Raw genomic sequence first — 13,618 nt, 5'->3', positions numbered from 1 at the left:
GTACATTTGCTGCATTCCCCAAAGTTTTCTATATAGTTGAAGTATCTTCTAATTAAAAGAGCTGTAAGGGTTTCCATGAGGTCTCTGGCACTTCTTCTCAGGACTGAAAAGTGATTGTTTCCTTCCTTCCCTATACTTGGCTCCATGCTGGGATCTGAAGTGCCCAGGCATTACCCTCTGATTCTTAGCCCCAGGCTGGACCAGGATGTTTGGGATTTTCCTGAGCCAGAGGCAGCCTAGGTGGTCTCACCATCATCTCTTCCAGCTCAGGCAGTCTGGGTGGTAGGTTTTTGACCTACACCCATTCTTACTACAGAGTTTTAACTGTAGTGGCAGCTTCTAACCTGTATAAAAGTCCAAGTCAAGGAGATAGAAGTACAACATTCCTCATTAAATTGGAACTATAAATTGAAGACCTGAGCATCATATTTTGCCCAGATTCTATTTCATAGATTAATAAATGGAGGCTCAAAGAAGTATGTATTTCCCACAGCATTTGGGTAACAGTATTTAAAAGAGAAAGTGTGTTTTTTGATTTCTAGAACTTTCCAACTGGACTTCATCTGTAAACCCTTTTAGGTTGCAAGTTATGTCTTTTGATTTCCTGTCTACTGTATTTTCCCCAGCAGGAAGCTTCTGTGACTGAAATAAGCACTGTCTTGGTTGTGGTTGTACAGAACTGATTCAAGTTTCTACCCATGGCAAAATCTATAAGCGGATAACTCACTCTTTTCTCACTGTGCTAGTCTCTTCACCTGAGGAGAATAACAATAATAACAAGTGCTCAAGGACTGTTTGTTTGGATGATTGAAACTATGCCCACAAAGTATAACATATCATGTCTGGCAAATAGGAAACAAATTAAATATAGTTGTGGTTGTTTTTCTAAAAGGTAGAGTTTTAAAGAAAAAATGCTCAGCTTGAAAATAGAAACTACCCCAGTCGGAGGACAGTGACCTGCCCTGCAGGGAGCGCCATCTTGGCTCCGGGACTCCGCCGAGCTTAGTCTCTACAGGTCAGAGTGGGGACCACGGGGGCAGACGGCTTCTGGGACAGGCGGGAGCCACAGAGCTGCTGAGGCAGCACCCTTTTGGGGCCGCAGACATCCGGCACCCTCCCAGCCGGAGGACAGAGACCTGCCCTGCAGAGAGCGCCATCTTGGCTCCGGGACTCCGCCGAACTTAGTCTACAGGTTAGAGTGAGGACCACAGAGGCAGACAGCTTCTGGGACAGGCGGGAGCCACAGAGCCGCTGAGGCAGCACCCTTTTGGGGCCGCAGACATCCGGCACCCTCCCAGTCGGAGGACAGTGACCTGCCCTGCAGGGAGCGCCATCTTGGCTCCGGGACTCCGCCGAGCTTAGTCTCTACAGGTCAGAGTGGGGTCCACGGGGGCAGACGGCTTCTGGGACAGGCAGGAGCCACAGAGCCGCTGAGGCAGCACCCTTTTGGGGCCGCAGACTTCCGGCACCCTCCCAGCCGGAGGACAGTGACCTGCCCTGCAGGGAGCGCCATCTTGGCTCCTGGACTCCGCCGAACTTAGTCTGTACAGGTCAGAGTGAGGACCACAGAGGCAGACAGCTTCTGGGACAGGCGGGAGCCACAGAACCGCTGAGGCAGCACCCTTTTGGGGCCACAGACATCCAACACCCTCCCAGCCGGAGAACAGTGACCTGCCCTGCAGGGAGCGCCATCTTGGCTCCGGGACTCCGCCGAACTTAGTCTGTACAGGTCTGCTGACAGAGGATACTCAGAATCCCCAGAAGAACAACCTCTGAACAGAGACAACTATAACAACTCCAGAGATTACCAGATGGCGAGAGGTAAAGGTAAGAATCTTACTAACAGAAACCAAGACCACTCACCATCATCAGGACCCAGCACTCCCACTTCGCCCAGTCCAGGGCACCCCAACACACCTGAAAAACTAGACCTGGATTTAAAAGCATATCTCATGATGATGGTAGAGGACATCAAGAAGGACTTTAAAGAACTACAGGAGAACATGGCTAAAGAGTTACAAGTCCTTAAAGAAAAACAGGAAAACACAACCAAACTGGTAGAAGTCCTTAAAGAGAAACAGGAAAACACATCCAATCAGATGATGGAAATGAACAAAACCATACTAGACCTAAAAAGGGAAGTAGACACAATAAAGAAAACCCAAAATGAGGCAACACTGGAGATAGAAACCCTAGGAAAGAAATCTGGAACCATAGATGCAAGCATCAGCAACAGAATACAAGAGATGGAAGAGAGAATCTCAGGTGCAGAAGATTCCATAGAGTCATGGGCACAACAATCAAGGAAAATGGAAAATGAAAAAAGATCCTAACTCAAAACATCCAGGAAATACAGGACACAATGAGAAGACCAAACCTACGGATAATAGGAGTGGATGAGAATGAAGATTTTCAACTCAAAGGACCAGCAAACATCTTCAACAAAATTATAGAAGAAAACTTCCCAAATCTAAAGAAAGAGATGCCCATGAACATACAAGAAGCCTACAGAACTCCAAATAGGCTGGACCAGAAAAGAAATACCTCCCGACACATAATAATCAGAACAACAAATGCACTAAATAAAGATAGAATACTAAAAGCAGTAAGAGAAAAAGGCCAAGTAACATATAAAGGCAAGCCTATCAGAATTACACCAGATTTTTCACCAGAGACTATGAAAGCTAGAAGATCCTGGACAGATGTTATACAGACACTAAAAGAACACAAATTCCAGCCCAAGCTACTATACCCAGCCAAACTCTCAATTAACATAGATGGAGAAACCAAAGTATTCCACGACAAAGCCAAATTCACACATTATCTCTCCACGAATCCAGCCCTTCAAAGGATAATAACAGAAAAAAACCAATACAAGGACAGGAACCACGCCCTAGAAACAACAAGAAGGTAATCCCTCAACAAACCTAAAAGAAGACAGCCACAAGAACAGAATGCCAACTTTAACAACAAAAATAACAGGAAACAACAATTACTTTTCCTTAATATCTCTTAATATCAATGGACTCAACTCCCCGATAAAAAGACATAGACTAACAAACTGGCTACACAAACAAGACCAAACATTTTGCTGCTTACAAGAAACTCATCTCAGAGAAAAAGATAGACACTACCTCAGAATGAAAGGCTGGAAAACAATTTTCCAAGCAAATGGTCTAAAGAAACAAGCTGGAGTAGCCATTCTAATATCAGATAAGATTGACTTCCAACCAAAGTCATCAAAAAAGACAGGGAGGGGCACTTCATACTCATCAAAGGTAAAATCCTCCAAGAGGAACTATCAATCCTGAATATCTATGCTCCAAATACAAAGGCAGCCTAATTCATTAAAGAAACTTTAGTAAATCTCAAAGCACACATTGCACCTCATACAATAATAGTGGGAGACTTCAACACACCACTTTCACCAATGGACAGATCATGGAAACAGAAACTAAACAGGGACACAGTGAAACTAACAGAAGTTATGGATCAAATGGATCTGGCAGATATCTACAGAACATTTTACCCTAAAACAAAAGGATACACCTTCTTCTCAGCACCTCATGGTACCTTCTCCAAAATTGACCACGTAATTGGGCACAAAACAGGACTCAACAGATACAAAAACATTGAAATTGTCCCATGCATCCTATCAGATCACCATGGACTAAGGCTGATCTTCAATAACAAAATAAATAATAGAAAGCCAACCTTCACGTGGAAACTGAACAACACTCTTCTCAATGATACCTTGGTCAAGGAAGGAATAAAGAAAGAAATTAAGGACTTTTTAGAGTTCAATGAAAATGAAGCCACAACATACCCAAACTTATGGGACGCAATGAAAGCATTTCTAAGAGGAAAACTCATAGCTCTGAGTGCCTCCAAAAGGAAACTAGAAAGAGCACACATTAGCAGCTTGACAACACAACTAAAAGCACTAGAACAAAAGGAAGCAAATTCACCCAAGAGGAGTAGACGGCAGGAAATAATCAAACTCAGGGGTGAAATCAACCAAGTGGAAACAAGAAAAACTATTCAAAGAATCAACCAATCAAGGAGCTGGTTCTTTGAGAAAATCAACAAGATAGATAAACCCTTAGCCAGACTCACTAGAGGGCACAGGGAAAGCATCCTAATTAACAAAATCAGAAATGAAAAAGGAGACATAACAACAGATCCTGAAGACATCCAAAACACCATCAGATCCTTCTACCAAAGGCTATACTCAACAAAACTGGAGAACCTGGATGAAATGGAGAAGTTCCTAGACAGATACCAGGTACCAAAGTTGAATCAAGATCAGGTTAATGATCTAAACAGCCCTATATCCCCCAAAGAAATAGAAGCAGTCATTAATAGTCTCCCAACCAAAAAAAGCCCAGGACCAGATGGGTTTAGTGCAGAGTTCTATCAGACCTTCAAAGAAGATCTAATCCCAGTTCTTCACAAACTATTCCACAAAATAGAAACAGAAGGTACTCTACCCAACTCATTCTATGAAGCCACAATTACTCTGATACCTAAACCACAAAAAGACCCAACAAAGATAGAAAACTTCAGACCAATATCCCTTATGAATATTGATGCAAAAATCCTCAATAAAATTCTTGCTAACCGAATCCAAGAACACATCAAAACAATCATCCATCCTGACCAAGTAGGTTTCATCCCAGGGATGCAGGGATGGTTCAATATACGGAAATCCATCAACGTAATCCAGTATATAAACAAACTCAAAGACAAAAACCACATGGTCATCTCGTTAGATGCGGAAAAAGCATTTGACAAGATCCAACACCCATTCATGATAAAAGTCTTGGAAAGATCAGGAATTCAAGGCCCATACCTAAACATGATAAAAGCAATCTACAGCAAACCAGTAGCCAACATCAAAGTAAATGGTGAGAAGCTTGAAGCAATCCCTCTAAAATCAGGGACTAGACAAGGCTGTCCACTTTCTCCATACCTATTCAACATTGTACTTGAAGTCCTAGCCAGAGCAATTCGACAACAAAAGGAGATCAAAGGGATACAAATTGGAAAAGATGAAGTCAAAATATCACTTTTTGCAGATGATATGATAGTATATATAAGTGACCATAAAAATTCCACCAGAGAACTCCTAAGCCTGATAAACAGCTTCGGTGAAGTAGCTGGATATAAAATTAACTCAAACAAATCAATGGCCTTTCTCTACACAAAGAATAAACAGGCTGAGAAAGAAATTAGGGAAACAACACCCTTCTCAATAGTCACAAATAATATAAAATATCTTGGCGTGACTCTAACTAAGGAAGTGAAAGATCTGTATAATAAAAACTTCAAGTCTCTGAAGAAAGAAATTATAGAAGATCTCAGAAGATGGAAAGATCTCCCATGCTCATGGATTGGCAGGATCAACATTGTAAAAATGGCTATCTTGACAAAAGCAATCTACAGATTCAATGCAATCCCCATCAAAATTCCAAATCAATTCTTCAACGAATTAGAAAGTGCAATCTGCAAATTCATCTGGAATACCAAAAAACCTAGGATAGCAAAAACTCTTCTCAAGGATAAAAGAACCTCTGGTGGAATCACCATGCCGGACCTAAAGCTCTACTACAGAGCAATTGTGATAAAAACTGTATGGTACTGGTATAGTGACAGACAAATAGACCAATGGAATAGAATTGAAGACCCAGAAATGAACCCACACACCTACGGTCACTTGATCTTCGACAAGGGAGCTAAAAACATCCAGTGGAAGAAAGACAGCATTTTCAACAAATGGTGCTGGCACAACTGGTTGTTAACATGTAGAAGAATGCGAATCGATCCATTCCTATCTCCTTGTACTAAGGTCAAGTCTAAGTGGATCAAGGAACTTCACATAAAACCAGAGACACTGAAACTTATAGAGGAGAAAGTGGGGAAAAGCCTTGAAGATATGGGCACAGGGGAAAAATTCCTGAATAGAACAGTAATGGCTTGTGCTGTAAGATCGAGAATTGACAAGTGGGACCTCATGAAACTACAAAGCTTCTGCAAGGCTAAAGACACCATCAATAAGACAAAAAAACCACCAACAGATTGGGAAAGGATCTTCACCTATCCTAAATCAGATAAGGGACTAATATCCAACATATATAAAGAACTCAAGAAGGTGGACTCCAGAACGTCAAATAACCCCATTAAAAAATGGGGCTCAGAACAGAACAAAGAATTCTCACCTGAGGAAATGTTCAACATCCTTAATCATCAGGGAAATGCAAATCAAAACAACCCTGAGATTCCACCTCACACCAGTCAGAATGGCTAAGATCAAAAATTCAGGTGACAGCAGTTGCTGGCGAGGATGTGGAGAAAGAGGAACACTCCTCCATTGTTGGTGGGATTGCAAGCTTGTACAACCACTCTGGAAATCAGTCTGGCGGTTCCTCAGAAAATTGGACATAGTACTACCGGAGGATCCAGCAATACCTCTCCTGGGCATATATCCAGAAGATGTCCCAACCGGTAAAAAGGACACATGTTCCACTATGTTCATAGCAGCCCTATTTATAATAGCCAGAAGCTGGAAAGAACCCAGATGTCCCTCAACAGAGGAATGGATACAGAAATTATGGTACATTTACACAATGGAGTACTACTCAGCTATTAAAAAGAATGAATTGATGAAATTCCTAGCCAAATGGATGGACCTGGAGGGCATCATCTTGAGTGAAGTAACACAATCACAAAAGAACTCACACAATATGTATTCACTGATAAGTGGATATTAGCCCAAAACTTAGGATACCCAAGATTTAAGATACAATTTGCTAAACGCATGAAACTCAAGAAGAATGAAGACCAAAGTGTGGACACTGTGCACCTTCTCAGAATTGGGAACAAAACACCCAGGGAAGGAGTTACAGAGACAAAGTTCGTAGCGGTGATGAAAGGATGGACCATTTAGAGACTGCCGTATCCAGGGATCCATCCCATAATCAACTTCTAAACGCTGACACCATTGCATACACTAGCAAGATTTTGCTGAAAGGACCCAAATATAGCTGTCTCTTGTGAGACGATGCTGGGGCCTAGCAAACACAGGAGTGGATGTTCACAGTCAGCTATTGGATGTATCACAGGGCTCCCAATGGAGAAGCTAGAGTAAGTACCCAAGGAGCTAAAGGGATCTGCAACCCTATTGTTGGAACAACATGATGTACTAACTAGAACCCCGGAGCTCTTGTCTCTAGCTGCATATGTATCGAAAGATGGCCTAGTCAGCCATCAATGGAAAGAGAGGCCCATTGGACTTGCAAACTTTATATGCCCCAATATAGGGGAATGCCAGGGCCAAAAGAATGGGAATGGGTGGATAGGGAAGTGGGGGGGGCGCTATGGGGGACTTTTGGGATAGCATTGGAAACGTAATTGAGGAAAATATGTAATAAAAATATTAAAAAAAAAAATAATAAAAAAATAATAATAAAAAAAAAAAAAGAAAAAAATCCTTCACAAGAGTGTCTGACAATTTGGATTTTAGTTGAGTGCAAATATTATTAAGTTGACAACCAAGATTGACCATCATAATGGAACAGGACACATAACACTAAATACCTTTCCAAATGGTCATATAGAACCTACTACTTACTGTTGAAGCTTCCTAAACTGAATACATACACATGTGTAAAAAGAATTAAGATGAACTCACCTTATTATGAGGGGGTCAATGCTCCTACTAGATACAACAAGTTAACAACTGAAAAGTCCATTTCCAGGAAAAGGCTACCTATTGAAGTTGTTAGTCACTGAGGTCACATAGTGCCAATCATAACGGGTTATTGTCAGTGCTCTTAGTTGCTATCGTGGTTTGAATGACAATGGCCCCATGAATTCATGTGCTTGAATACTTGTCTCCAAAATGGTCAAACTTTTGGGAAAAATTAAGATGCGTGGCTTTGTTAGAGGAGGATTGTCACTGGGGGCAGGCTTTGAGATTTCAAACACTTGCTTTATTCCCAGCCCTCCCCCCGCCCCGTGTGTGTGTGTGTGTGTGTGTGTGTGTGTGTGTGTGTGTGTGTCCTGCTCAAAAATCGAGATGTGAACTCTTAGCTGTTCTTGCCACCATCATGGACTTGATTAGCCCACCATCATGAACTCTAAACCCCTGAAACCATAAGTCCAATTAAACGCTTTCTTTTATAAGAAAAAAAAAAAGAAAATAGAAACTATCTTGAGACTCTAGGAGACACGAAAGCTTTGATATGGAAATAATTGGATATCAATGAGCAATAATCAATGACTTCAGAAATTTCCTGAAAGAAACAAAGTAGGATGTTACTATACTGTAAATAGGGTCTTTTTTTTTATTCCCCCTCCAGTACTACCTTATTTTTCATTCCATGTTTTCACAGATGTGTGAGACAACAGTAACATGTTGTGTTTCAAAAGTCAGATACCAGGAATTGTAATGACTTCATTGTAGGTTTCTATAGATTGAAGTTGACCCATCATAATATTTATATCAGTCATGTCAAATATTCACTTTAAAATGAGTAAGTGTTTAGAGCTAAGGATGCTTAAATATCCTGAGACTTTATATTCTTAAAATAATGCTGTCATAATTTAACCAAGTTTCAGTGTGTGATTACACTGTAATATTTAAGAAATATTCCCCATCAATATAAATTGATATATATGGAGAAAGAGATAGAAAAAGGAAGAGAGGGAGAGACAAAGACAGACAGGAGACAGATTCTCCCTCCATATCTCAGGCTGATCTAGCATTCACTAGGTAGCTTGAGCTAACCTTAAACTTGTATCAAGCCTCCCAAGTGCTGAGATTGCAGATATGAGTCTCCACAACTAGCTTTATGACATGAGAAGAACTATTGTGGAAATCATGACAATGATCAATGGAAGCAATTTCTCAATAACTAAAAATGCAAACTTAAGGCAGGTATACCATTTGCGACATTTGTACTTGAGCAATGACTAGGTTTTAGAAAGACTGTCTTAAAATAACATGCAAAGGAGCCTCAATATTAGCTAAATAATCCATCACTTGTAAGTTTATCAGCTAAAAATACAAAGTAGTCGAAGATACAGTCTGAAACAGAGAATTAAATACTAATAAGGATTTATGTTTTTATTAATTAAAGGGAGCTTCCAAATTCTATGAAAGAAATCAGAAATGGTCAAAGTAAAGACACTTCAGATGAAATTCTAAAGTTTTAGTTCCGTAAGTAACTAAATGACAGTTTAGAGATGGTTTCTCTGTATAGCCTTGGCTGTCCTGGCACTCACTTTGTAGACCAGGCTGGCTTTGAACTCAGAAATCCGCCTGCCTCTGCCTCCCGAGTGCTGGGATTAAAGGCGTGCACCACCATGCCCTGCACCAGGACACCAGACTTTATATATATAATCTGACTCTTCATCTCCCCCATTAAAGACAGTAAGATAACTCCAGTGACCAAAACTGTTGCTAATTTACCATTGATAATAATAGGTCAGCATTTTGTAAGTTCATCGTAAGCTAGGGGTACTGTCTCTGTTCTCGAATTTAAGCTGTAGGAAAGCTGTGTGTGAGTACAGGTTTAGAGTGAATTTGAAATAGACTCAGAAAGACAGAAAAGAATATCATGTGGCTCTCTGGATAAAAGTGAAAAAAAAAACAGAACACAAAAAAACGTGTTTGCTTACCTGCTAGCTGGTGATTGCCAGAGCATTAGGGGAACATGGCAAGAAGAAGCTACAAATGAAGCCAAGGTAGGGCTTAGAGGGAAAACATCCATAACAGATTAACCCATCACATTAAATATTTCAGCTACAAATCATTTGTCATGTCACACACAACAACTTGAGAAGTGCTGTTCATTTTGGCAAGCTTTTCTACAGAAGGGTCCCATCTGTTCAGACAATGAATCTAAGTTCTCTGTGGTCCATGGTGTCACCTGAAGCAAATTTCTTACTTTATTCCAAAACATTGCCTGATTCGTAGTGTATCTCCATATCTTAGAACTAGATGAGTTTATAGTAGAGCTCATGTATGTTCTCAAGTCTCTCACTCTCTCCCTTCTCTTCCTCTGCTTCTGGAAGAGTCACAAGGAATAGGCGAAGAGTCCACAAAATGACTATTCTGGCAATGTCATTCTGGGAGTTTCCAATGCCAGCATCATTTATCTATTCAATATCTCAAAATATCTGTGCATTATCCGCCTGGATGTGCATCACTAGATCTCTTATAGAATCTGCAAAGAACATGGGTTTGCCCTCCACATTAGTAACTGCTTCAGTGCTACTCAAACAAACTCCCTTTGTGGATGATGAGTCTACTATTTTAATCAAGGGTTTTTTGAATTTTTTTGTTTGGTTGGTTTTGTTTTGTTTTGATTTGTTTCCTCATAAGAACGGTTCATTTCTCATAGAGTCTATCACTACATTGAGTGTCAGGATATCTTCCCTGTTCATTGTTCATGCACCTGTTCTCTTATTGGCCTTGTCCAAACAGCTCCTGCCTTTCACAGCAGCTGAAATAACAGATGGGCAAGAGATCTTGAAATTTCCTGACATCTTTGTTCTGTTTATGAAATCTTCCTCCTTTCACCCTGGAATGTCCTCATTAACCTTTAGTGTCTCCACCACCCCAGGGTACAATTTGTCTATGATAAAAATAAATAATTAACACATAAGTTAATGCACATGAAAACTAACGTATTCTTTTGAAAAAGGTATATCATGAAATATGAGTGCAGATTTGGTCATGTAGAATTGACACAAACATGCTTTTGTATTAGAGGATAATTGGCAATAACCAGGTTCCTGGGTGAGGAAGTCTGGACAGGCCCTGGAAGTCCTAAGCCAGAGGAGAGACACAGTTTTGGCATGTTGGAAATCTGGCAGGTACCAGTCTCCGGAATTGTTATTCCAGAACAAGAGATGCGGTTATTGGGCAGGCCTGTGGGGGTAAAGGAAGAAGAATATAAGATATTATTTGATAACATGCATTTGAAAACAATTGGCTTAACATCTCTATGCCTCAGATTCGTCATCTATAAAAACAACATAAAAATATGAGTACCCATGTAAGGTTGTTTTGATTCTCAAGTAAGAAAATACATAGCAAGTGCATAGCTCAGGGCCAAGATTGAATTAATGAATGCTACTGTTATTTAGATAAAGGGTAATAGTCATGGAAAGGAATGAGTGCAGAGTCGGAGAGTCTCAATAACACACTGTAAGGAAAAAGCTTTCTCATGCACAATGGTGTTCATGGACAGATCTTTAAATGTGAGGAAAGAGTCAGATAATGCTCGGAGGATCTGATCTGCTGCTTCTGCCTCCTTCTGCTTATCTAATCTTTTAGCAGGATTTCTGCTTCCTACAAACTCTCATTGTATGGATTCCATACTCTCTGGTATTCTTCAACATGGATTGCTGTAGAGTTCAATGTCAAAAGCATTTAGTACTATGCACAGTTATACATGTGGTAAAGGCCATTTTTACTGATGTAAATTGTAATATAGTCCACTGTGCCTAACAAAATAGATTAACCTACAGTATGATATAAATTGTTGGATAACCAAATGTGTCTTTGATTTAAAAAAAAATAAAAAGGAGCAAGACTAAAAGAATATACTCAAAGGAATCAATATTTTATTCTCTTCTCATCAGTCCCTAGCACTGTATGTGTTTTAACTAACAGGTTTCTCTGTATTTTCCAGGGATCTGAAACTTGGCAGTGTGTACCAGTACCGGATTATCACCATTTCAGGAAATGAAGAGAGCGAGCCATCACCTGCTGCCATATACACCCACGGAAGTGGGTACTGTGGTGATGGCGTTATCCAAAAGTAAGTAGAACCACCTATTGTAAGAGGAGTTTTGAAGAAATGTTAATTAGGTCAAGCTGTTTGAATAGCAGATCTTAGGAGATATCCCAAAATTCATTAGCCCCAAGGAAGCAGTTATCTCCAATAACCCATGAGTTGATCAGTACTCCACTTGCTGGCCTCAGAAGACAAACCGATGACTGTGTTCTGGGGTCATACACATTTCTCAAGTATATAGTATATGATTTAACCAGAGGCACTATTATGCAATTGCTGCCATCTGCTCTCAATCTTGGTTGTCGTCTGTGAGGCGCTACAAGATTATACTAGTCTTGTGTGTGACTAATCCGTTAGTTAGTTACCTGCATACAGTTCATCTAGGTTAAAACACCTTTCAAGGCACTAATGAAATGGTTTAGTGGTTAAGACTGTGTGCTTCTCTTCCAGAGGACCATAGTATCACAACTGCCTGTGGTTCGTGAGCCAGGGAACCAGACACCTCTGGCCTCTGCAGGCATCTATGCTTATAGATTCATATCCACCCAGAGACACATATACACACAAATTATACACCTGAGGGCTGGAGCAGTGTCTCCACAGTTAAGAGTGCTGCCAGCACCTACATGGATTTTCACAATCATGAATAACTCCAGTTCTAGAGGATCTGGAGCGCACTTCTGAACTCTGTGAGCACTAGGCATGCACATGGTATACATACATACATACATACATGCAGGCAAAACGCCCGTATACATACAAATGAACAAATCTTTTAAAAATTAAATCTTAAAAAAATTTCTTTAAGCCAGACATGGTGGCACTTAACTTTAATTTCAGCACTCGAGAGCCAGAGGAAGATGAATCAGGATCACCAATTCAGAATCACCAATTCTGAGAACAGGCCAAAGACTCACAAATATTATGAAGTATTTTAAAACATAGTATTGAAACAATAAGTACTAAGCAGTATTATAGAATGAGTAGAGAGTCTGAAGATGAAAACGCTGAAAATGAATGAATCAAGACGTGTAAAGATTTCAGGGCAACTGGGAACTAGGATTGCAAAATATCAAGCTGTTTGCAAAAAGAACCAGATCTTATAGGATGTTCAGTCTATTCATTGCCTGGTCCTTGGGGCCAGGATATACACATCTGGAAACAGGAGCAAGAAGACATCAAGCCTTACTACCAACTTCTAATTTGTTTTCTTCTAAAATAAGCACAAAACAATCAGATGCTAGCACAAAATTTGAGGTTTTCTTTTTCCTATAGAAATAAAGATCAGACCAATCATCATTCCCAATTAAGTGTCTTATTGCTTCCATTGCTAATGTGCTCATTTGCAAGTGACACTATCACTAGGACCTCAACAATTGACAGGTTTAATCTCATGCCTTATGTGTGTGATGGTAAAACAAGCTATTGGCAAATTCCTTCATTAAATGGCACTGTTGGGTGTCATATAATATGTTTGCAACATGGGATTGCAATTGCTATTCCTGTTGGGGGATGGGTAGTGTGAAGAGAGCATTTGCTTCAGGGCTGGATGAAAGCACTGATGTGCAGCCTATGAATTAGTATGTGGCACATGTATGAAACAAGTGCTCGATGTCTATGGCTTGTGTTTGTCACTCACAACAATGCTCTAGGGAAGAGCAGTTTGATTTGTTGCTGATGATTCTGTGGGAAGTGTTGAAAACTGGGAACCTCTGTATTTGGAAGAAAGGAGCACCTGGGACTAGATTTATTTCTTTTATTTGCTAGGTTTAGAAGGTAAAAGCAGTTTATAATCAAAATGTCCTTTTTAA

General features: G+C 40.3%; 1 protein-coding gene across 2 annotated transcripts in view; it reads left to right on the top strand.

Annotated features, from left to right (window-relative positions):
• Pappa (pappalysin 1) overlaps positions 1 to 13,618 on the top strand; it is a 242,584-nt gene that overhangs the window by 106,482 nt on the left and 122,484 nt on the right. For both annotated transcript variants that reach the window (XM_021160402.2, XM_085839245.1), the window contains one exon: positions 11,703 to 11,831. In XM_021160402.2, coding sequence (XP_021016061.1) covers positions 11,703 to 11,831 — 129 coding nt within the window. The remainder of the gene's footprint in view (positions 1 to 11,702; positions 11,832 to 13,618) is intronic.

Source organism: Mus caroli, unplaced genomic scaffold (genome assembly GCF_978045245.1).
Source record: "Mus caroli unplaced genomic scaffold, Mus_caroli_1 scaffold_6, whole genome shotgun sequence".
Lineage (NCBI taxonomy): Eukaryota > Metazoa > Chordata > Mammalia > Rodentia > Muridae > Mus > Mus caroli.
Note: the sequence above shows the minus strand (reverse complement) of the source record. Positions and strands in the feature narration are given on the sequence as shown.